General features: G+C 42.1%; 2 protein-coding genes across 5 annotated transcripts in view; one reads left to right on the top strand and one right to left on the bottom strand.

Annotated features, from left to right (window-relative positions):
• Positions 1-864: 864 nt before the first annotated feature.
• Positions 865-24,607, bottom strand: CD274 (CD274 molecule). Of its 2 annotated transcripts, XM_072859830.1 has the most exons (13): positions 24,074-24,607; positions 23,856-23,947; positions 16,920-17,028; positions 15,142-15,258; positions 12,865-13,077; positions 11,783-11,970; positions 9,564-9,632; positions 8,525-8,878; positions 7,756-8,037; positions 6,398-6,508; positions 3,874-3,924; positions 2,838-2,903; positions 865-1,852 (listed from the first exon to the last, which is right to left on the bottom strand). In XM_072859830.1, the coding sequence occupies exons 7-13, from the start codon at positions 9,616-9,618 to the stop codon at positions 1,830-1,832; spliced, it is 942 nt and encodes a 313-aa protein (XP_072715931.1). In that variant the 5' UTR covers positions 9,619-9,632; positions 11,783-11,970; positions 12,865-13,077; positions 15,142-15,258; positions 16,920-17,028; positions 23,856-23,947; positions 24,074-24,607; the 3' UTR covers positions 865-1,829. The 2 variants fall into 2 exon arrangements, with proteins under 2 accessions (XP_072715931.1, XP_072715932.1); XM_072859831.1 differs by lacking the exons at positions 15,142-15,258; positions 16,920-17,028; positions 23,856-23,947; positions 24,074-24,607 and adding an exon at positions 14,009-14,127.
• PLGRKT (plasminogen receptor with a C-terminal lysine) overlaps positions 24,448-24,881 on the top strand; it is a 30,200-nt gene continuing 29,766 nt past the window's right edge. Inside the window, exon 1 of one of the 3 annotated variants that reach the window (XR_012042202.1) lies at positions 24,448-24,608. The gene's annotated coding sequence lies outside the window, so the exon portion shown is untranslated. Of the gene's footprint in view, positions 24,614-24,881 lie in introns of all 3 variants that reach the window. The other 2 variants (XM_072859833.1, XM_072859832.1) reach the window with 2 other exon arrangements.

Genomic DNA, 24,881 nt, shown 5'->3' with positions numbered 1-24,881 from the left:
TAAAGACATCAACTTCAGTTCCATGATACTAAGCATGCACTAACAGCACTGCCTTGCAAAGGCTGATAATAACTAAAAGGAGTAGACTTTTCACTTTTACTTTAATATGCAAACAGCTGTTGCAGTCTCAAAGAGGAAGTAGAAAATGAAGAGGTTGTCTGGGAGGGGAATTATTTGTGTGGTGATATGAAACTGCATTTGTGTGTTGAGGAGAGTCAGTGCTTTTTCTACAAATGGCCCTAATATTTCCAAAGTCATTCTCACACTCTGGGAATAATTCACACCTTCAGTGACAGCTGGACTGTGGCCTCAAAAAGCATGTTGGGAAGCAGGAGGGGATGTTCAAGTTCACATAGCATCCTTGAAGAATCAAACGGCAAGAATCAGTATCAGAATATGCAAGCTCTGCAATGAATTAGGGAAATCACTTTATAGTAACTATTTTACTTAACTGAGGTCTACCAACTCCATTATGGTTATGAGATGCATTTCTCTATCCTACTATATAGGGCAGCTTGCTGAGATGCATTAAACACAACTTTACATTAACTAGATCGAATACTGCCAGCACTGAAGCCCTGAGCTGAGGGCTGCATTCACATCCTTAGGGCTGCACAACAGACTCATTTATTTTAAACTGAAAAATAAAACCTGGTCCAATGAGATTCCAGATCTCCACTGTCTCTTCTTTGTAGGATGACATGGGTGTAGACACTATTCCATACCCAAATCTTAGACACCTGATTTTCCCAGAAAAAACACAAGTAGTGCTAACACTACTTATTGACAAGTCAAAGAGAGCAGGAAAAAACACAAGAAAAACAAAACGTATTTTATTAAAAAAATATAATTGTGAATAGCATTGTAATAAATATTCTTCATCGGTGTATGACCCCAAAAAAAGCTACACACCTAGCAAAATGTAACAAAGCAACAGCTTAAGAAATGGGAGCATGTTCCCTCAGCATTTCATAAGTAATTACATGAGCATGTATTTCATGTCCTAGAAGTGAGAAGGTTCTCTTTCTTCTATTCCCAAGATGAACAAAAAGGCAGTCCAAATCAAGAGCTGTTCTTCCTGAATGTCTGAAGAGTTGCATTATCCCCAAATGGTAAATCAGAAGAGTAATGAGCAGTAACCAAGTAGTGCTAGCTATCACAAGGAAATTAAATTCCCAAAACACTTTTCAGAGAAAGAGATCAAGAAGCTTAGTATTATCTAATAATTTCCAAACCGTAGTTGCCAAGAGGGTTACAGCATCTATTTCAGGCTTAGCTGTGTGTATCTGGTATTTTAAGATCCACAATAAGGACAGAAGATGCCCTGTCTGTTATGGCATCTTGTCTTGTTGCACCCTTATCTTTTATGAGGATCAAAGTATTGAAAAAGTTCTTCAAAAGCTGGAAAACAAAATCTCTGCAGGGAACCGAGAGCTCAGGTGGGAAAAAAAAAAAAGCCCAGAAGATGGCCTATTCAAGAACTAGGTATGAAATTCATGATGGTCATAGACCTAAAGTGCTTTACCTTAAAGATATTTTTAATGAAATGTGTCTTTGAAAGTGCATATACTTGAGAAAGCAGGAACCTAGACATTTAAATAAATACCTCCATACCTAGTCACATATACAGAAGCCTGAATCCAAGGACTTTTTATGCTACAATGATTCTATTAACTTCATTGCAGTTTTTCCTCTATTACAACAACATGTAAGAAGATTGCCACCACAGAATAAACACAAAAAATTAATATCCCCCTTAACAGACAGAACACAGAACATCTGAGCTGTCAAACTTTCACCACAGAGGAAAAAAGGTTCCCCTGCTTTCTCTAGGTCTTCTCAATTTGCATATCTGTAAAAGGAAGAATTATATTAAAAAATTATCAAATTACAAAATGATGAAGTCACAGAACACTTCATGGCTTCGGGACTCTTTCCTAGAGTTTGGAGGTACCAAAAATAATTTCCTTCACTGTCAAAATTAAAGATCTAAAATGAAATTAATTAAAAGGTCAAACAGAAAAAGATGATCATGGGAGGAAATAAAGTGGTAGTTCAAACACACTGGTGGGAAGTGCTTTTTAGCAAATACAGTGAAATTGCTGTGGCTTAGGTCCCCCATTCTTTTAAAGTCTTCTTTTAAAGTCTTTCAAATACATTCAGTGCTGTATCTGTCGGTATCCCTAGCAGCATATCTCCAGGCCCTAACTCTCCGACTTGGAGATCTATACCTGCAGGACCACCAGGCTTACCTTTGTTTATGTTTACACCAGTAAAGTGTATCAGGGAGGGATTCGGGATGTAATTAATATAAGTGCTTTAGAAGTCAGCAAGAACGTGAAAGAAAAACCTCAATAACTTCACCTTTCTGTTCGATACCACAGTATGAAATGTTTCAGAGATTTCAGAGATTTGGTTATTTATTTTCTTGCTTTGCTGAGACAGAATCTCACGGCTTGAGACTTGCTTGAGTGGCCATGATGGGTTAAGGTCTCCCTAGCCATTGCCATCACCACTCCTTCAGTTGTGCTGGCATAACTGTTTCTGTAGCAAAAGTGTGAGCTAGAGAAAAGACTAATTTGGGTTGTTATATATCTACAAATTTTCTGCTTTTCTTTTTATTTTTAAACCAGATTAATTATTTGATATAACTCCCACTACACAATGAGTTATGATGGTGAGTTTGTAAGACAGAGAATGGGAGGCTGTACTTCTCTTGAAGACTCTGTTGAAACAAGGGACTAAATAAACCAGCCATGAATTAAGGCTCTGATGACCATGGATGATTTATGCTGTGTGCAATTTGCTATATTTTTCCCTTTATCATTTATACTTACATTTCAGCTCTTCATCTTCAAAAGAAGCATCTCCGTAGTCATGTGTATCCTTATCTTTTGACAGCTCTTTAAATAAATGACATACACACAGATAACAGTCAGCATAGCTTAAACTTTTCATATAGTGATAAATCTTTGTTAAAAGCTTCTATCTCAGACCATCCAGGAACTATGGACTTAAATGAAGATCAGGAGAAGAGATTAATACCAAATGTTGTGTGCATTGTGGGCAAATATTCTCAAGAGAGGTTTTCTTAGGAAAAACCCCAACTGCCAGTACGAGCTTTCACACAGCAGTTTAATTTAATAAGTGGTCTCCAAATAAAACCATACAACAAATTAAAAAATACAACCATGAGACATCAGGAGAGGAGGCTAAATGATTTTAATGTCTTCTCTCCCACTGTAGATATTAACTGTCTCCACTCTTCCCTCCATTTCTCACTGTCATGGTGGTACTGGCCATTCACTGAGCTTAGCTTATAGCAAATATATCAGTATCTCAACAGGAGGAAAAAGAAACTGTTAGGGAAGCTAAAACTTTTTCCTGTGTTTCTCTCAACAGGGCCATACCCTCTGTCCTCAGTGTTGTCACAAAGACCCTCAAATGCACGCTATAATACTGGAGAAACGCAGGATCCAGGATCATGCCAACATGGCTCAAATTGCAGCATAGGGTCTGCACACCAGGATGTGCTGCCATCCTGAGGTATATGTTCCAGGGAGCATGTCCCATCCTATCACAGACTTTCCAAAACACAGCACACCACTCTATCCTTTTCTTGTGCATATCAGGACTGCATCTGCTCCTGGAACAAGTATGCTTTGCTTTCATGTTTTTCTTTCAAGATGTTGACATAGTAATGAAAGGTCACTCTTCAACTGTAATTTCTAGTTGTTACATAAATGAGAAGTAGAAAGCAAAATGAAAGTTGAATGTAAAGCTGCATTTGATTGTTACCATTACAAAGCAAATTCTCAAGCAATTATTTCCCCAAGAATCACACTGAGCTAGATTTATGCCAAATGTACATACTTGCTGTTGATGAACTAGCCACAGGTGTTCTGTTGTCCTTATTTGCTCTAGCTGAAATAAAATAAGAGAGAAAAATCAAGAAGAAAACAAAATACTTACTTTAGATCTAATGGGGGCTTAAGCGCACTGGTGGAAGGGCACACAGCATAGTGTAATCATTGGTTCTCAAAACACTCAATTTCTTCAAAGACTTTAAAATATATTCCTCAGTGCCCCCAGTCTGTCAGTTTCCTTTCCAATTTCCTTTCCTCATTCCTCAGCCAGAACTCCATTAATACTATACACTAAGATCACTGAAAAATACTTGTTCAAATGGTTTTCCATTGTACATTTTCACCCAGAATTTGAAGATATTGGGCAACAGGGAACAAGAAGGCAATCACCTTCTTAGTGCTTTCTGAGGGGAAAAAAGCCCATATTCCAGGGAGGTTCTGTTCTGAAAGAATCACTTGTCTGGTCATCTAGGACAGCTTGGATTTTAAAAGAAAAACCTGTTGCTACTACTTTAGCTTCTGAATCAACTTGTAGTTTATGACACACACATATATATAACATAATCATGATAATCACATACATAATGACATGTATATACATTATCATGTATATGCACAAATAAATATTACTCAAGCAACCTAGGAAACTTTTGACCTTCACTGAAATCCCCAGATGGGAATCTTCTGAGAAGTCAAGGATTTTGCTGTCCCTTCTTCCACTTTCATGTTCTGCTCCTATTCCTATCATGTTCTTAGGATAAGTATATTCTCATACATGCAGGGTTATCTACAGGCCTTCTGCAGCCTGTTAGCATCACCTGTAAGCCTGTTAAGCTTCCAAACACTTCTCCCAGGACATGTTTCCATAGTGCCAATGCAGAAGATGAGTTTGTGACCAAAACACTGAATATCCACATTTAGTTCTATCTTGTGTTTATTTTATGGAACTTGAACATGAACACTCAGTGTAAAGTTTGCTTGTAGATGGTTTTGTGTAATTTCCAGACAGAAATTAGGGCTGTTTCTGGTTTTCACTGTGGAAAAGAGATCTGGCAGACAGGAAAACCAACAGTTCTGCTATACTGCCTCAGAAAGTGTGGAAGCTTTTGAGGTACCACTTGAAAAGACAGTACAACTAGATTTTGCATTAGTTCCAGCTGAGTTTCATGCTAGCTACACACATTTACATCTCCTATAAAATTCAAGAGTTTCGAGAGGAGCATTTAGTCAACTATCTTGTTCACGTTTTTGGAGCATTTCTTGTAATAATTTACAGAGTCATGCCAGTATGATATTTATAATGCTAAGAGTACTGTATCAGCCTCAATGCCTCTTGCATTTTTCCTCTGCAGACAACTTGACTAAAAAAAAAATTTGAGAAGTAATTTGGAAAAAAAGAAGTAGCTATGCATCAGCTAAAAAAATCCACAAATTTGTTATACAGAGGAAGAGTTCTGGCCAAAACCAGAATATTCAGCAAAAAGACTTTCCTTTTGACATTTTTAAGAGTCCTACGGATGTTCTGAGATCTGCATGACTTTATTGTATCTGTTAAAATGAAAAGTAAAAAATAGCCCTGAATATAAAATCCTCAAACACACCTACCTTCCCTCCAAGGAAAGGGAAAAAAAAAAAAAAGCAAACAACAAAACAAAGAAAAAAAATGTAACTACTTATTTCAGGTTAAGCAACACATTTCAAACATGTTTTCTTTAATTTGGGGGCAAACCATATTCTTTTCATGCTCAGATACCCTAAAAATTACTTCTCCAAGTTTTTTCTTTGGTTAGCTAGCAAGTGAAAACAAATTACTGCCAATGTTTTAGCTCTTCAGCATACTGTGACGCTGAAAATGACCAATTCAAGTCAGTGAAGTGAACTGAAAAAGCTCAAAACTTAACAAGGAAATGAATCAACTGGTATGAAGCCATAGTGGGAATATTCCCTCCTGTGAAAAAAACTCTTTCAGACTCAAAACCTTGGACATACATAGTCCACCATTTTTATGGTGTTTTAACCAGAATAAAGATATTTGTAGAATTCATAACAATTAGATCACTTAAAAAAAACACGTGCTCACAGTTCAGTGAAATTTTTCAGAGAACGCAGGAAAAAAAACCTAAAAAACCTTTAGTGCCCTGTCTGCTCCCAGCATTCTGGTCCCCAGTCAAAAGGGAGGACACAGAATAGGAAACTTCCATTTCCAGTAGCTTCATAAACTGTGCTTTGATGTTTGAATAGATTAGACAATAATCCTCATGCTCTACATCATTACCTGTAAGAAAAATTAATAGAAATGCATGGGTAAATGGTTTGTGAGGGGCTGGCAACCTGTTCCACTGTGCTAATGTGCTAGTATTTAACTAAGTCAGAAAAAGAAAAAGAAAAAAACAATGTGGTAAAAAAATGTAGTGGTTTCAGGATGAAAGATCTAAGGCAGACTTTTATTATCTCATTCCTCCTCTGCAAGGATGAATTAACAGAACAGATTGATAATAACCAAGATACACTAAAATAAATAATTTGAATACCTTTTCTTATGTAGAGGATAAATAGAAGCAGTGATCCAAAGGAAGCAGTCACAATGAGAATTGCTCCAACAAAGCGTCTGCTCTCAGTCCACAGAACACCATCAGCTGAATCTTTGAGAAAAACAAGTGGGGGAAAGACATTACATAATCGCATAGGCTACTCCCTTTTGCTTTCATTTTCACCAAATTATTTTTGTTATGAGTAATTCAGACACAATAACAGCATTTTAGATTGTTTCTAAGGTGAGGTGCTGATGGTTCACTTTACCACATCTCATTATCCCAATAAAGGAAAAAAAGCTAGAACATATTCATATTTATCTTTGCTTCCTGCATTCCATGGGATAGTGCCTTTGATTCCCGTCACAAATCCTGCTTGTCACCAAGGTACAAAGTGTTACATCTAGCTTAGTTTCCTGTCAGGACTACAGGAAGGAGCTAATTGAGAAAGAGAACAGAGTCCCTTTCATCTGGTAAAGCTCTGAATGCAAATGGTAAGTGGCCTCCCTGAATCCCAGAGGTATTTCTTGTTAAAACCAAACTTGGCCGCTCACCACTCGTTGAAAGGATGACTTGGCTTTCTCACTCTCAGCTGCCTCTTTCCACCCCCTGTCAGTCCCAAAAAGTGTGCCAGCACAGGCATTTTTAAAACTGCATGGTGAACAGGACCAGAGAAATGACCTGACCAAGTAACAATCTCATAAACAGAAATATATTTGAGTTGGATGAGGTCTCCAGTCTGGCTGAAAGCTTGTGCAAGCATATCAGGGTACAATGCAGAAATTAAAAGAGTAACCAAAAGCAAAAGCAGTAGGGGTGGCACCCAGTTAAAAGGTGTAATGAGAAATTGTATTGGTCTTCTCCATTCATGCATCTTCCTTCAATCCAGATTTTATGAGAAAAAAAATCTGTGTACAATTTCTTAAATTTAAATATGCTCAAAGCAAAGGCTGTAGTGGCAGGAAAAGATCACATTGTTCAAATTTATTTGACAGTTACTATCAGCAACACAGAAGATTCTTGGAAGGTGTGTTTAATTTATATGGGAGGGTTTCATTTCCAGGCTCCAAGCTATATGCTTTTCAAATAATGGAACTTTTTTTAACACTCAGATTCAATTTTCACATAACTGTAGGTCATGCAAAATTGCTATCCTTGAATTCCATCCACACACGCATGATGAACATGTTAGTATGGTGGAAGTGTACACTCATAGCAAAACTTAACAACACAGGTATTTCTTTTTGGCCTTTTTAAAATTAGATAGGAAAAAGAAACAAATCATGGCTGATTCAACTGGGACAAAATGACATAGTACCTCGAAGTGTATTACCATAAATAAAATTTAGAAATGTTACCTGATATGTGTAAAATGGCAGATGTATTTTCTTGCAGCTCTTTATTCCAGAATATACAGTAAAAAATCTCATCAATCCTACTTTTGATTGTAAGGGTACTTGTCACACGATACAGCTGGTCACTTCCAGCTTCATAACTTGTGTTTGCCTTATCAGTCAAATCTTCATATTCTCTGTTTTGCCATATCACTTCAGCTTGTGGGTATCCTTCTGACTGACATGTCAACTTCCATTTGTTTTCTCCTGTGTTCACCACTCCTTGGGTTATAGTTCTATAAGGCGCTAAACAAATGGAAGAAAACAATTACAAGTAGGAAGCCAGAAGAACAGCATATATTAACAAGACACCTTTTCTTTATCCCCAGACCCTGGGCCAAGTTTCTGTACATCAGCTTGGATTTTGTAAATAATAGTCTGGACAGGAAAAGTAAATATCACTATTGTGTCTCTCCATAGTAACTGGAGGTACAGGATTTATTACAATTTTGGTGCTATTTAGAAAATTGCATTAGCTTTCTGGTCTTTGTCCTGTCTAAATGGTTTTTGCAACACCATTCCTCATATGTCGTTGACGGAAATAAAGGACACAACATGGATTCAACCTAGACAGAAACACAAAGTTATACAGCTGCACAACGGCCATGAGGCGGCTCCTGCCTCTGTAGAGGTTTCTTTAAATGTTAAGCCAGACATGTCTTACTTCAGGGACTCTTCTGAAATCTTTTAACAGTACCAGATAGCACTGAACCTCCTGCAGTAGCACTCTCACCCTTAACTTTCAGGTTGATTGTCTTGTAGTCGGCTCCCCCGTAGCCAATAACACAGCGGTAAAACCCTGCATCTCTGAGCTTCACATCAGTGATCTGAAGGAGAGACTGTCCCAAGTTCAGATTCTCTTTCAACAATTTTATTCTTCCTCTAAAGTCACTGTGCTGACTTTTAAAGTCTTCCTCTCCTTTGAGAAGTGCATAAACCTGCTTCTTTAATTCATCTTTCTTTTCCCAGCTGACACTTAAATCTCTAAACTTTAATTTCCCATTCACTGGAAATGTGCATTCCATGGTCACATTGTTCCCATGTTCCACAGTGTAGAGTGACTGAGGAGCTTCGACTGTGAATAAAGCTGAAAAACAAAATTTGGAGGAAAACTTAATTTTCGAATTATAAGCCTAATCTTCGAAGTCATGTCTTACCATATACATATGACATTTTAAGGACCAAAAGTATCTGCCCTATTCAGAAAAGTTAAACATTTTTGCATGCACTTGCAAACACCTATTTATAGGTGCTTATTTATGATATTTAAACCTGCAAACACCTGCTTTGTGCACACACACAGTGTGATGCTGTACTAAAAACAGGCGAATGTGTGTGCACAGCCCCTCAGCTGTTGCTTTCAGAACACTGCCATGGTAACGGGCAATTGTTAGTGCCTCAGATCGAGTGTTCTGTTTATATAAATGTCAATTGTTTTTACACACAATGTTAGGGAATACATGACAATTCCCAGGTTTGACAGTGCCAATAAGACTTTTTGTTTAATGCAAACAGTACCTTGTCTGAAATGGTGTCTATGCTGAAACACCAACAGGGATTTCAACCTGTCCCCGTATCAAAGCACACATATTAAGAACACATACCTAGTTTAGCGTAAAAGCATGCTAAGACCTTTTTATTTAAAACATTAAGGAAAAAACCCCAAATGCTAGCACCTGAAGGAAAACTGAGGAATTAACATTTCTGTGCTTATACGTGGAAAGGAAACATACTTAAGCAGTTCTATTGTTTCTTATGACTCAGCTTCTTACCATTTAGGAAATGCCAGTAGAATAAAAATATATACAAAAGCAAAGGCTTTTCCATGATGTAGATAGAACCTAAAACAAGAAAATAATAGACAAATATAAATATCTGCTTATTTTCTAACTTGCATTGTAAAATACACTTTGTAGTCACTCCACACAAAGAACTGGACAAAAGGCACTGAATTCCACTCTAGCTGAAAACATGACAAAATTGCACCTTTAACTACAGTAGATGATCAGGCAGAAAACCTCCTGCATGGGTCCAGGAAGAACATGTAATTTTATTTGCTTTAAACATTTGTCCTTGGTTATGACAAAATATATGCTTTATCACTATATGTCAATTAGTAAATAAATACTTACAAATACCCAGTTGTTCCCCTAAACTGTAGCAGGGACCGTTGCTCCCACTAGGAGGAGAATGGAGGGGTTTTCTATACACATTCAGTGGAAGAAATAGAACTTAGTCCTTCCCCACCTGTTTGCCTTACTTTAACATACTGTGAACATACCCTGTTTTATAACCCCTGGTCTCACAGTACTTACAACGGGCCTCGTGAAGTTACATATATTGTGAGCAGAATTCATCTGGTAATTAATCACTTAACAAGTATTTACACAATAGTGCCTTTGCAAAACAGTGACAAAAACAGCCAGCCTACAATTAAAATCTATTTTCTTGAATTTCTGGTGCTTTACCTCTGAACATGTAAATTATTTCCATTTTCTGTCAGAAGTTTTTCCCCTCTTTATTGACATAGCTTTTATACTCCTACACAACACTTTAACATTATAAAACACTGATTAATGTAAACTCATACATTACTTTCTTAACTTTCACACACCCACTGCACTTGCTAACTGTGTATTTTAAGTCAGAGCAATACTAGTATCAAACACTGCCACCATTTTTCAAATTACTCTCAAGAAAAATGCAAACTCACTGTAATGGAAGTCTTTCGTGAATACAGAGAACTGTAGAATTTTATCTAAATAAAGTCCTCATTTTTTATACCCAAACAGCCACAAAAATAAGGAAAGATTGCCCTTCAACTGTTTTCTAGTGGTAGTTTCAGCATTTGCGTAAGAAATGAGGCAACTGTAATACCCGTCATGCTTCCTAACTGATGGAACTCTATCTGGACTGCGACTCGTACCATTTTTGGTAAGATGTTTTGTCTTTCTTTCTCCAGTTGTCAACTTTAAGATGATAATAAAGTAACAATATTATCCTGAATCATAAGACACATGGCCCTTTACAGTGTTGTGGCTTAAGGGAATTAAGACTCGTCATAAGAATTTGATTCAAGCTACTTTTTTCCTCAGATTGCTGCTGCCTGATCCCAATAGCGGGTTTGCAGAAGGCAACACAGATGGAGCTGAGAAAGGGAATCAATCTAATACATTGTTAGGCAGACATAAGCAATTACAAAAGGATGTTCTGCTAACAGCGACAGGAAAATACAAATAAGATCCTCAGGATGAAAGCGCTGTTTCATTGATAAGTAAATCCCAGGCTTCTTAACGTGATTAGACACCCAATTCATTCCTTAGCCACAAGTGTTGTTCTTAAAAACACTAGCAAACTGCTGCCTAATCCTGTGGGTAACTAAGAGTTTCTGGTGGCGTGCACGCATGAGAGTGCCTCATGATGCCACTGATGCCATCATGATGCCACTGCCTGAGTAACAAGCAGTCCAGAGCACCAACTAAGCTCCAGAGTAAAGCTTCTCAAACAAGATAGAGGCATACCCATCTCACAAGTGTGCTCTGATCACACTTACTCTAGAGGCAAGCCTGCAGAAGAGCAAGCCACTGAGACTGATGGGTATAGTTATGCACCTCTCCACGCTCCCCCTGCCAGAATGACCAGAGTTGTAAAACACTCAACCCCAAAATACTTTCTACTTTTTTTAAAGTAGAGGCTGTAGCTGAGAGACTGCTCAGAACAAATAGCATGTGCACTACAGTCATGGAAAGATACACATACCCATGCATGCAAACCATACCCACTGTTTTGTCAGGAAATCTGAATGTTGGTATGAACTCCAGGAGAGGTGTTCTGATTAACTCCTGGAAGACGGATGACAACAAGTAAGCTTTTACGATTCTAAGACCCATGCTTGTATGCTGCAATTGCTGAACTTTAATTTGCATGCTTTCCTCCACTGTAGACAAAAACAAGCATTACCACACACAAAAGAAGTATGACTATTACTTACAAAATTCCTCCAGACTGAGAAAGTCTGCTGCTGTAATCAATTTTTCGCTTTCAGAGACAAAAAAATAGGTCCAGGTCAAATCCAGATGTGAATGAAAAAAACAGCTGCAATAAACATTACAGACCCTTCTCCTGTTTCACCCTGAGCAGAAGGATCCCCTGGCTGGATTGGTTGAAGCAGGTTGAGACCTAGATGACAAACAAAGATCTTTACCAAAGCTGCGATCTTCTCACAATTTTTCTTACAGAACCTACCACAATGCCCCTTCTCTCCTCCTGCCAGTTTCTGACATCTATGGCAAACACAGTTTTATAAAAGCAAAAAGATATTCACTGTGCAAAATGCTCTTCAGTATTGCTGCTGTATGCTTCCCTCACAATCAAATTAAGAAAACAGAAAAACCAGAACTATTTGCCCAAGACTTCTTGTGACAGAACTTAGATGTTGATGTAACTCCACCTACTTCTTTAGGAAACTTCCCCATTACTGGAAAATTCCCCACTAGGGAAAATTCTCTATTGCTAACAGTGGTTCACTGTAACCAGAGACAGAAATGTTGGGAAAATTAGCACATAAAATGCCATATTTTAAGAAACATGTCATCTGATCAAAGCTATATGTGAGCAACAGTCCTTGAAACACCAGTAGCAAGAAGTCATCCATCTACACAAACTCAAGGTCCCTATGGTTTTAATCTCAAGCGGTACCAAAGAGCTGCTAACAATGACTGGAAATTGTTGCTGTTGAAGTTGTGTAAGGTGCTACACAATTTGCTCATGTCTGCAAAGATCATAAGTAGGAATAACAGGAATAAGTAGGAATAACAGGAATAAGTAGGAATAACAGGAATAAGTAGGAATAACCTACCCGCCTCTGGTACAAACAGATATTATCTCCCCAAGATTTGAGCACAATGAAGGCCCCTTGCCTTGCCACTGTGTAGAGCAAGAAGAGCTGTTAAGCCTACGCATTAGCTTAGCAAAAAATAAAGAGCACTGTCTTTTTCTTTTTCTTGATCCTAGAAGTCATTCAAGAATACAGAAAAAAAACCCCAAGTATTAGGAGCCAAAGGATATACTTACATTAACTTGCGGACCGTAGTGGGATAACCTGGTCAACAGCACAAAATACAACTTTAAACATACGTTTCAGTGTAAGTCCACCCACTTATGCTGTCTTTGCATATCTCAAAAAAGGGTTGAGATTCTCAGAAGGGTTCAAATACTGTGATATGACCACTTAAAAGTTTTCAGGGACTATTTTCTTCTTTCCACTTGACAGCCCACTCACAGTATCTGTCATGGAAGCAAAAACACATAACACACAAAGCTGCTAAGAGTTAACCTTTTTACTTGATGTGTGGGAGGAACACAGAGACAGTGGTATATGAAATAGCTCAATGTAACATTTAGGTTCTAATAACCTGAAACTACCTCAGGAGGTTGAGGGGGTGGATTTCCGCAATAGGTGAGACTGATTAAGGTTAATTTCCACTGATTTCTGCTGTGCTTAAAACAGGTTTAATATTTGCTCAGAAAAAAAGAGCAACAAAAAGACATTGAAACAAATTTGTAAAATAGTGACTGCGAGACCACAGAAGCCATTGATGTAGCTAGCTTTCAATGTCATGAATTTAGTTTCTTCTTCCTTATTGCTTGCCTTGAGGTCACAGAGTTGCTTCTTCCATGTAAGTATTAGGAGCAAATAAAAGACCAGGACAGGGGTTTTTGGGTTTGGGGGGTTTTTTGTTTGTTTGTTTCTTTGTATATACACACACATCTACATATACACACACAAGTTTTACAGCATGTTGTACACAGTTGTACACTGCGGCTGGTGGGCTTTTGTTTGTTTGTTTCACCTCTGTTCTGCAACAGATTTTCCAGACAAATATCTCAGTCTTGCCTGTCACTGGGTAATCCTAAGCAAAACATATGACCGGGGTAGCCTTCCGGGAGAAAGCACCCGGGAAGGCTCCGGCAGCTGCCTGTGCCATGGACACATGCCTGTACCATGGACGCGTCAGGGCAGGACGAGGTCCGTGCAGAGCCAACCCGGGGAAACCTGCTGCCGGCGGCCCCGCGCCCCCAGCCGGGCTGAGTGCCGGGACCAGCCGCCTCCCCCTCCGCGGGAGAAACAGCCGTTCCCGCCCTCCCGCCCAGGCAGCGGACCCGGGGCTGGTGGGGCAGAGACCCTCCCGGCCGCCCCCAGCCCGGCTGCCCCTACCTGGCGGAGCCTCGGGGCGCTGCGGGCCGCCTCGCCCGGCGGCTGCTGCCGGCGGCGGCTGCTGGGGCTCTGCGGAGCGGCGGCCGTCCCACCTCAGCCCGCCCCGCCCCGCCCGAACCCGGTGCCATAGACCCCGGCCCGGGCCTTCCCCGCCCGCCTCCGCTGCGGGTTCGTCGGCAGACGCTGCGCCGGGAAATCCTCCCGGCTGCGGCCCTCCGCGGAAAGCTGGCCCGAAAAGCCCCGGAGCCGAGCTCCCAGCCGCGCGTTTCCCAAAGCTGCAGCCGGAGCGGGCCAGGGAGCCCTCCCGGGCGACCTTCCCGTTCCTGAAAGTCACGGGCTCTCAGGAAACAAAACCGAAAGCGGGCGCCAGCGCCGCTCTCCGTTGCTTTCCGTGGCAGGAGAAGGGGTACGGGGGGAGCGGCACGGCGCTCAGGCAGCGGGGCTGCTTGCTTTTATTATTTTTTTCCTTTTCTAACAGGAAACACTGTTTCATGGTGAAATCATATCCTTCACGCCCCAAACGGATGGCTTGCATGGTGAACTCTACTTAGCTGAAGGAAGGCTGGCGTCAAAGGCTGATTACACAGCATCCAGGATGGCCATAAAGTCCAAGAGCTATGTGCTGCTTCTCCAGAGACAAAGAAGCAATCCAACTTTATTTAAATAGCTCTGTTCCCTGCCTCTTAAAGATCCTGCTGAGGGATAAAACCCCAATTCAATAACCTGATAAGACAATCTGATAAGATAGTGTGGTATACAGTGTCTTTGCTGTGATAATGTTTCTTACATTATGAAACATAACCCTAACAAGATCTCTGCCATTACTTTCCTGAAAGAAAGCAACCCCAACGTAAGAATATTACTCTGGAAATTAATCTACCAAAGAACCAAGGAGCCATTGTCAGAACAGTTTACCAGCGAGTACATTTACAGGGTGGAATATAAAGCAAATTCAAAACTGTAACCCATGGCAGCATGCACGTGGCAGAGATCTGTACTGAAGGAGGGGAAGGACACCCAAACCCCTACGCTCTCTATGCCGTAAATAGCAGCTACGGCCATCTGCAATATGTAGTTAATGTTTTTATGGGCCATAAGCAGGCAGGTGGTTGAGAACTCACCAGGATCCCTACCTGGAAGCCATGGGGTTTTCTGTTGATACAGCACAGCGCTGTGGAAGGTGCTTGACAAAGATCGGTTTCATTCACTGACTTGGGTCCAAATCTTCCGAAATCATATAACATGAGCCCCTCGGAAAGGAGGATGTGGATTGTTAGGTTTTATGATAAGAGCTCCTCTGCACTCCCACAGAGAGGCAATGGCAGGTGGGGGAGCCCAAATAACACCCTGTCCCTGCTGCTCCCAGGCCCATCACAGGAGATACCAGCCCATCAGCCACCCATCTCCATGAGCACAGAGGAGAACAGAAGCCCCAAGGCAGGTGGGAAGCCAAATAAAGGACTCAGAGGAAGGAATACCCTGCCTGGGCCCCTCCCAGGGCTCTCCCAGGACAGCCTCAGCCCCAGGTCTGAAGCCCACCTGAATGAGCCAACACCACAGCCCCTTTCAGCTGCTGCCTGGTTGTGTGCTGTGGGACACATTACAAGTTGCAGAGGAAGAGCATTTTGGCATTGCACAGGGCTTATTATGAGATGCATAGGGGAGGAACCAAAGGTGGGAAAAGGGATAGGTCTAAGTGATTTTGGGCGGAACAAGTGTGAGACGCTAGAAGGGTAAGAGGATAAAAAGGATCAGTTGCATATAAACAGTTGCTGGTCGAGGCACTTGTCTGGCCATGCCTTGCGCCCCGTTAGTGCAGTCTGTCCCCTCTTCTTGTTAAATTGCTTTCTGACTCTTTTCATGGGTGAGGGACTCTTTATTCAGGGTGCGCATGTGTGTATATGGGGGGCTCTGAGTGCCAGCAACTGGAGTCATACCATGGATTGGAGGACCCATGTGTCCATGGTGCAGTGACTAGAGACTGAGTGAGTGGACTTCAGTGCCAGCAACTAGAGTGAGACCTTGGCTGTAGGGGGCCCTGTGCCTGTGGTGGCAGCAGCTGGACTGGTACCATGGGCTAGAGGGCCCTTGTGTCTGGGTGCTGGCAGCTGGGGAGACCTGAGTGACGCCAAGTGCCAGCCCCTCGGATGGGACAGGGGATCAAAGGCCCATGTTCTCTGGGTGCAATGGCTGGAGCAAGAGGGTGTGTGAGCATGTGAGCGTCAGCAAAGATCCAGCTGGATGAGCCAGTGGTACGTGCGGTGGTGGCCTGGGAGGAAGGGGGTGAGGGTCCCTGAAGGCAAGATCACAGGAGGAGCTGGGACCCTATCGGAGGGACCAAAGGAGTCCCAGACAGCTGCTGGAGAGACCATGGGGTCTGGGGAGAGACCCACTGGGGGTGTGGGGGCCTGTATGTCTCTAAGGGAGGAACCATGAGGGGCTGGTGCTGGGGGAGGAGGGGACTTCTGGCCAGCTCTAGGTGGGCAGGGTGGGGGAGTAGGGTTTATGGATGCAAGGGAGGTGTCACTACCAGCAGCTGGAGAGGGGCTGCAGACCTTGTGGGCTCATGTGTCTAGATGTTAGACGAGGAGACTGGGATCCAGGAGCAGCTAGCAGGCAGACTGAATGTCTGAGCACAGCTGCGGGAGGAATCCACCTTGTATGTATGTATATATATTCCCACCAGCGGAGCTCTGGCCTGCTCAGCCAGAGAGAGGAACAGGATGAAGTAGTTGATGCTGTTTGTGCGAGTGCTCTGCATGTCTGTCTGCGTCATCTGTGTGGCTGGCTGTGTGTGTATGTATGCATATAATGTAGTGTATACATGCGTTCTGTGTGTATGTGCCTACTGGGAATACATGCTCAGCTCATACTGGTTGAACCTGTGGGCATGGAGCTGCAGCAGCCTCACCTCGCTTGTGCTGTCAGATCTGCCTGATTCCCTGACATGCAGAACTGTTCCTTTCAGCCAGAATCACAGTGCCAACAACTGTTGTTCCCATGCTGTGTGTGCCGGAGACCTTTCAAAACAAAAAGACACAGAACTGCATTTGGAATGCAATAGCTGGAATGCTTTACTGTATTCTGCCGTATGCTCTGAATAACATTTATGCACTTACCTGCAAATTTACTACTACCCACAAAACTACTAGTTGTAATTGAAAATGATATATTATTTTCTGTACAGAAATTCATCTTTCCACCTTTGTTTCTCTTGTTGGCCTACTGACTTAATGATTGACGTCTACCCCAACATTAATACATGCCCTGCTCCGTTATTGGTGTATAGTTTTAGTTGCACTTTATTGCTGAATCTGATGTTAGAGACAAGCCTGAGTTTCTATAATGCATGAGTTACTGAAACTAATTCCATTTTCCATATGGAAATGGAATATGGAAACATTTTCTGTATTGGGAACTAAAAGCAGCTTATGCACAGTACAACTGCATCCTTCATGAGGTTTCTGGAGCACAGGAAAGCAGCTTTGGATAGCCACATTTGGTTTTGCTGCACTTCTCCCCTGTTTTCAAACAAGTACCTCAATGGAACTGTATAAAAAGGTGCATTTACCCTCTGTATGCTGAAGGAAGAATACAGATTAGACTAAGCTTAATGACAGGTACACTTAAAGTGTTGTTTATGGCCAAAGGGGAAACAGTTTATTATAAAAATGAGAAATTTTTGCTATCATACCAAGCCTGCATTTGTCTATACTACATAATTATGTTAGTTATAAAATCATGGCGGTACCATGCAAAGATAACAAGAATAAAACAAATTAGCTATAGAAAACTGATCACTTAGCGAAATTGCTGCCAGAGACAAGCCAAATAACACCAAGCTGCAGGTAGGTCAAGAAAAGTTTAGACAGAGAAGGCCTGAAAAACCTCAGCCCTGAGGCCTTGCAAACTCAGTACAAAGCTTATGGCCTGCTACTAGGAATGTAAATAGAGTATCACAGGGCTACATGGTAACAACAGTTCCCTGGGCCTACAGGGAGCAGTTGTCATGGTTACAGTGTGTTGTAGCATACCTAGCATATATAGGTTGGGTATTGGTCACATTTGGTTTTTAATATGCAGTGTTACCTGTATAAAATCTTTCTGTGGATCTAAAGACTGCAGGTCAAACAGAAGATTGGTGACTAAAGTTAACACCTGGCTTTACGAAGCTGCCTTCATCACCAGAAGGGCTAAAGGGTGTAGCCAACCGATGTCTACTAGACCATGCCTCCTAGCACATCTAGTTCTCTGGAAATCCTTCTGACATCCACAGGGACTGCTGTAAAGGGTAACCAGAGCCCACTGTGATACTAGCAACAGCGTCTGTGACCTCTGCATATACCATAGAGGAGAGGACAGCAACCTCTACAAACTCCATAATAATAATGCAGAAGTGTTAGGGAACCTCTCTGGTGGTACCAAGCATGACCAGATACTGAAGTGCTCCGTTAGACTAACAAAATATGACAACATGAGGAGGACAGTACAAACAAAAAATGAAATGTTAAACACTTCTCTATTCTTCAGTTTCTTACAGTGAAGAAAATGCTTTCTAGTAACCACTAAATCAAATCCCACTAGGAAGGATGAAGGGGATCAGATCATGGAAGTGGGTATCACCTGGTTAGCATTTACAGCACTTGTGATGCAAGAATTCTTTTCCAATGGAAAACCAAAATGAGCAAATATGAGATGAGGAATCATTGTCCCTGGGAATTATTAAGCAGCAGCATATCTCTTTAGTAACTTCATCACTTTGAAGTCACAGGGTGAAACAAATCTATTCCACATGTTGTTATCCAGTAGGTTCCTCCCCAGTTGCAGATTTCACCAGTTAAATTAGCAATGGAATTTGGATTTTGATTTTAAAATATCAGGAATTTGATTAGCAGCAATTGAAATTACCCATCCAGTTTTGTCCTTGCAGTTCAGAAAAGAGGCACACTGATCATGGGAACTGATGCCAGACATGAAGGCAACCAGTACAACTAATTCAGCTAATATTTTAATAAGTTTTAAATTGTTTAGTAATAAACATGACATTTGTAAATGGCAAATTTACTTATATAGCTAGGTAATGTACATAAAAATAAAGCTACAAAACAGTCACAAAACCAGGCAAAACAGTCACAAACCAGTCTGAGAAGTCTCTTTCCAGTAAGAACAACAAACAACTACAAAAACATTCCTAGAATGAAGAGGAAGCTTCTAGTTTAAGATCAACTTTACTAAGCTGTTAAATGTTTTAGTTAACTAAGAGGATTAGATAACACCGGGACTTCCCTTATTGCAAACAAAAAATGCTGTGTCAAAGCTAAAGGTTTATATTTGCTCTGTGTACATGGTTGGATTTTCAAAGTTCACATATCTGTATATATTCACGCACTTCCTTTTTTCAAAAGTCGCATAGTAAGAAGAAAACAAAACCCAAAAATCTTCAAGGATTTAGTAATTTTTTGTCATCAACATAAAATAGTGGAAATCTGGATTTTTTGCTGAACACTCATTCCCAAAATAAAAATAAGCAATTGTCACAAGTTAAAGAATTAATTATCATGGGGTTAAAAAAGTCTTAGTCATCCATGTTTACAGTCAGTACACTTCTAGTGTACTCAGATAAATACACTGTGGTAAACCAGGGAAATCGGTTTGCTAAAGACTATGAATTTAGGGCATTGATTTTTATATCTTTCAAACTATTTAACTATTTTGATCCAGCAGCTTTAAAGTTATAAGGTATTAAATAAGCATTTGCTGTTCCATTTTGGAAAATGTTGATAGATTTGGGAATTTAATTTTGTGGATAATCATTCCAGTTCAGTTGAGTCAATCAGGCAGACTGATACAGATGTAACCTCCTTTCCAAATATTAATTCTACAGGCTATCTCTAGCATGATTTACTTCCTTCTTAATCTGGATTATGAAACTGAAGTGGATAATTAATTGTTTTACACACAAATCATTATGGTAAAATTCAAACTGATTCATCCAAGTGCACTACATATGAAGATAAGAGAAAGAACACTTGCTTTCTTTCAAACATATCTTCTTGTTGTTCTTCTATGTTCCTTCTTTTTTCTTGTCATGTAAAAAATCACATTTAACTTACCCAATAAACATCTGCATTGGCACAAGTTATAGTTATTTCGATTTTTAGGTTACTTAATTTTTTTAGTTAAGTACCACAACCAAAATTTCTAAGATTTAATTATTTTTGGACCAACTATTTGTGGAGAAAATACATCTTATCATTTAAATCTTTTTAAAAAGATGACAAGAACGAAGCAGACATGACTGCCTGGCTATGGCTGCCAGTTTTGCATGACTACAAAATGTCTTTATGACTGCACTTGGGACTTCTGCAATGGTAGCCATCCCTATAGCTTTCTGGACTAGCGGAACAGCGCCTGCCTTCAGAAATGCCAACGATCCAACAGCACCATGCAATATGTGATGTTGTCTGATTTTTTTCTGTGGACTCCATATTGTGACCTGACAGACTGGTGGTCAACAGGCCATAGCCTGGAGTACTGGAACAAGGGCCTATGCCTAAGCCTAGGTTTTATACTGCTGTACTCCACAGGACAACAGTTCCCAGCTGATGACGTGCCAGCACATCATGAATAAGGCACTGTACCAAAGTAGACTTAGCAGCACCACTTAACCCAGCTCTTGTTCTTCATTATGCATTTGAAACACAGTGGTAGCACAACACTGATGGAGGGGTAAGACAGGTATCAGTCAACCAAGCAGGACAGAGATTCTGGATTTGATTGTGGCTCTTTAGAGGTGTTTCTGATTTCTCTGTCACAGTCACTCAAATGAAGAGCAGCAATGTGGCTGGGGGCATGGGAACTGGAACAGGACAGGCAATGTCTTCAAGTATGGTGCCATGAATATTCACAGTATCAGTGAAATCACACTGTTCAGCTCACGTCTGCAGCAGCAAGCAGGTATCAGCAAGGAGAGGCAAGAGCTGTAGCCCCTAGCTGTTGCAGATGGGCTCCTCCCCAGTGTCTGCTGTCTGGTGTACCTCAAACCTACCTCCCCTCCACATGCATAAACCACAGTGGCTCTTAATGCCCTATGCGAAACTAGCCTCCATTCTCTCTGCTACTTCTTAAATCCTTAATCCTTTCTTCAGAAACTAGCCCCATTTCCCTAGCAATCAGCCACAGTTTCCCCCCGGCCTGTTCTCTTGTGCTGGTTTTGGCTGGGGTAGAGTTCATTTTCTTCACAGTAGCTAGTATGGGGCTACGTTTTGGATTTGTGCTGGAAACAGTGTTGATTCCACAGGGATGTTTTAGTTAGTGCTGAGCAGTGCTTACACAGAGTCAAGGCCTTTTCTGCTTCTCACCCCACCCCACCAGTGAGCAGGCTGGGGGTGCACAAGGAGTTGGGAGGGGACACAGCTGGGACAGCTGACCCCAACTGACCAAAGGGATATTCCATACCGTATGATGTCATGCTCAGCATGTAAAGCTGGGGGAAGAAGAAGGAAGGGGGCGACATGTTTGGAGTGATGGCGTTTGTCTTCCCAAGGAACTGTTACATGTGATGGAGCCCTGCTTTCCTGGAGATGGCTGAACACCTGCCTGCCCATGGGAAGCAGTGAATGAATTCCTTGTTTTGCTTCACTGGTGTGCGCAGCTTTTGCTTTCCCTATTAAACTGTCTTTATCTCAACCCATGAGTTTTCTCACTTTTTCTCTTCCGATTCTCTCCCCCATCCCACCAGGGAGGAGCGAGTGAGCGGTTGCGTGGTGCTTAGTTGCTGGCTGCTGTTAAACCACGACATCTCCATTTTTATGTTATTGAAGTCTGCTGCCCCACCATGTTAACCCCACCACAGAAACCAGACCTCTGCAATACAGAGGTCTACCAGAGCTGCAATACAGAGGCCTACTGCACTCTGAAATATCTTTCTGCTCAAGAAAAGAAGAAATGTGGACAGACCAAAATGGTTTGCTTGGCTGCAAGGGGCTCGGTGGGTGGGGCTGGATGATATTTTTGGTAACTTGCTTTGAAGGAAAATTACATTCTCTCAAATTTACCAGTGAGAGACCCAACGATCACAATTTTCTCCAATGAAGCCCAGTTAAAGAAATACCTGTCACTGGCTGCCAGTGCAGTACTGCCATCTCGCGCGGAGCTAGCGTATAGCAGGAAATTTCTCCCCTGGACCTCTGCTGCACCAGTGGCAGGCAAGACATCAGGAAGCTGCATGCCACCTTCGTGTTCATCACACAAGTCACTACTACAACGAACTTGGAGAATGGATTCTTCTACTCATGGATGGACAGGTCTGTTAGCAGCAGTGCGTAATTTCATCCATTGGTTATAATTTTTTCTGTCCTCTGCCTTCTCACTCTCTAATCCTTTCTTACAGCATTTCTCTCTCCTTCCTTCTCAGTACGCCACCATTTATTAATTTTTTCAGTTCCTTCCCATAATTATGCTAATCTCAATTTTTCATAACATTTTACACAACCACCCATCACTCACATATCTAACAGACTTCCATGTATCTTTCCACAAAACCTTACTACCTTCATGGATCACAAGCTATTAGAATTAAGTACACGTAGCCCAATGCATCCTCCAGCTCTCTGCACAGGATTGTCATTTTGTGAGTCAGCTTCCCTGTTTCCCCTTCCCTTGGCTGTTGCTGTCATTCACTGTATCTTTATGACAGAGACTGTTTTGATTCTAGATATAACCTTATGCACGTATTAAACCCCAGAGAAGTTTGCCAGAACAGGGCTTTTCAATGTTCCTTTCCTATGATTGGCAGCTAGTTATTTTAGATAAACCAAGACTTATGCAAGGATTTTTATTCAAGTGAGCAATGTAATGCCTTCGGTAAAGCTATTAACTGCGGGCAGAACCCTTGCTTTCAATGATGTACGCAGAATCTTGGGCCAGATGCCTTAATCCTTGCAAGTGCTTACATCTATAAGCAGTTAAATCAACACTTACTCTATACTGTAAATTGACAGTGAAAGTTTGACATGGACTAGTCTGTCAGACCTCTGGAGCTGAAAATACATCCTACCATGATGTTTTTAAAGTTTGTATCTCCTTACAAACTAAAACTATGTGTGGTCAAGATTAAATACTTTTAAAAGTCACAGGCATTTTCAAAATATCAGAAAAAAAAAATTCCAGTTCTTGGAAAGACTTGATGTAAAAATGTTAAGCAATTCTCCACAATAGAAAAAAATTTGGTTTTTCCTTACTTTTCTCCTATTTTTGCTGTGCCATTAACAAAGGGGGGAGGAGGAAAAACGGGAAGATAGCTGTCTTCTCAGACAGTTTTTCCAAAAAAACCCAACCTTTGCAAAAATGTTTGCATTTAGAAAATGAATTTATACTAACAACAAGAATCGCTTGCAGGTCAAGACATTAGCAGATGTAAGTATTTGAAAATGACACTCACTACATCTGAATCTTGAACTAGAAAACTCTTTCTGGAAAAATATGATTAATTCTTGTTATAAGGTGAGATGTCAAATACCACTATGAGGTGGTGTGTGAGGTGCCGTATATTCTCACGGACTGGTGTTGGAAACTTTAATGAGATACTCTTTAGTGCCAAAAGAATCCTGGGAATCCTATCCAATATTTGTATCACTGTTTAAGAAGCCAACTGACAGAGCGTAATTTTCGTCTCAACACTCTTTTAATTACGAAAATTTAATTTCTTTGGATTTCAAAGTCAGCCTTTAATTATGGGTGATGATGCCATGAAAACATTCTGACACATGATGAAAGGCAGAGTAAGACAAGAAGCCCAAGTGTCAAAGGCATTTAATTCCTTTCTTTGCTACTTTATACTTAGTACCTGGTTGCATCATTCCCGAGTTGTGAGCCTGCCAGGGCCTGTGTATACGTTTAACGCAGAGAAGAGTTCCTGGAAGTTTCTTGGGACAGTTTCTATAGGAAAAAAAAAAAGAGGAAAATGACATGCAGCCCACTGCAGGACTGGCACTTCCCAAGTGCACAGCACCCAAGTGCACAGCAAGAACTAGCATAAAACCCATCGCTTCTTCACACATTTACCTTCTGAAGTTGCCCGAAACCTGTAACGTCATTTCAATGCCACGATACTCCTCGGTTAAAAAACACATGTGGTACCAGTCCCACTTGAATGGAACCGCATTTTTTCAGACTGCTGGAGGACTTAGGGTGTTTACTTGAAATCAGGTTAAAAAGAAAATAAGGAAAGGCAAAGTGCTCCTGGTTACGACAGAAAGCAACAGCCCAGGCACACACGAGCGGTGCCGTTCCCCCACAGACGTTTCAAATGGCGGGCGGCCGCTGCTCTCCCTCAGGGAGCACCCGCGGGCCCCACGACGCCGCGGGGCACGAGGGCCGCTGACGGCACCGGCCGCACGGGGCCAGCCGGCCGGCGCGGGGCGCGGCGCGGCGCGACGGCCACGACGGGCAGCCCGGCGCCGGCCCTTTAAACCCCGCCCGGCTCCGCCGGCGCTGGCCAATCGCCGGCGCAGGCAGCGCGGGGGCCGCCGGTGACCTGCCGCCCAGCCGGCCGCAGCCCTTGCCCTCTGCCCGTGGCCGATCGGCGCCTTTCCCGGAGGTGAGGTGAGGCGAGGCGAGGCGGGGCCGCGCCGCGCCGCGGGCCTCCGCCGGGAGCCTCCGCCGGGAGCGGGGCGGGGGCCGCCCGCCGGCAGGGAGGCGGGCGCGGGTGGCGCAGGCCTGCCGGGCGCGAAGAGGCGGCCCGCGCAGCCGAGGCGGGCGCCGAGGGCCCGCGGGAGCGGTCGGTCCCCCGCGGGGCCCTCCGACCTGCCCACCTCCCCCGCCCCGGGGCAGGCTCCTCCCGGCGGTGGGCGAGGCCGCGGAAAGCCGCCCG

This window comes from Ciconia boyciana, chromosome 4 (assembly GCF_034638445.1).
Source record: "Ciconia boyciana chromosome 4, ASM3463844v1, whole genome shotgun sequence".
In the NCBI taxonomy this organism is placed as follows: domain Eukaryota; kingdom Metazoa; phylum Chordata; class Aves; order Ciconiiformes; family Ciconiidae; genus Ciconia; species Ciconia boyciana.
The sequence above is the reverse complement of the archived record's forward strand: the minus strand, read 5'-3'. Positions and strand labels throughout refer to the sequence as shown.

Bases quoted from the DNA above. Each gene is read 5' to 3' on its own strand.
- CD274 (XM_072859830.1), bottom strand. From the start codon at position 9,618: ATGGAAAAGCCTTTGCTTTTGTATATATTTTTATTCTACTGGCATTTC. The intron at 8,038-8,524 runs GTGAGAGTGCTA...CCATTTGTTTAG, and splicing joins AATCAACCTGAAAGTTAAGG to CGCCTTATAGAACTATAACC. The intron at 3,925-6,397 runs GTATTCAAATTA...ATTTTATTTCAG, and splicing joins TATCCTCTACATAAGAAAAG to CTAGAGCAAATAAGGACAAC.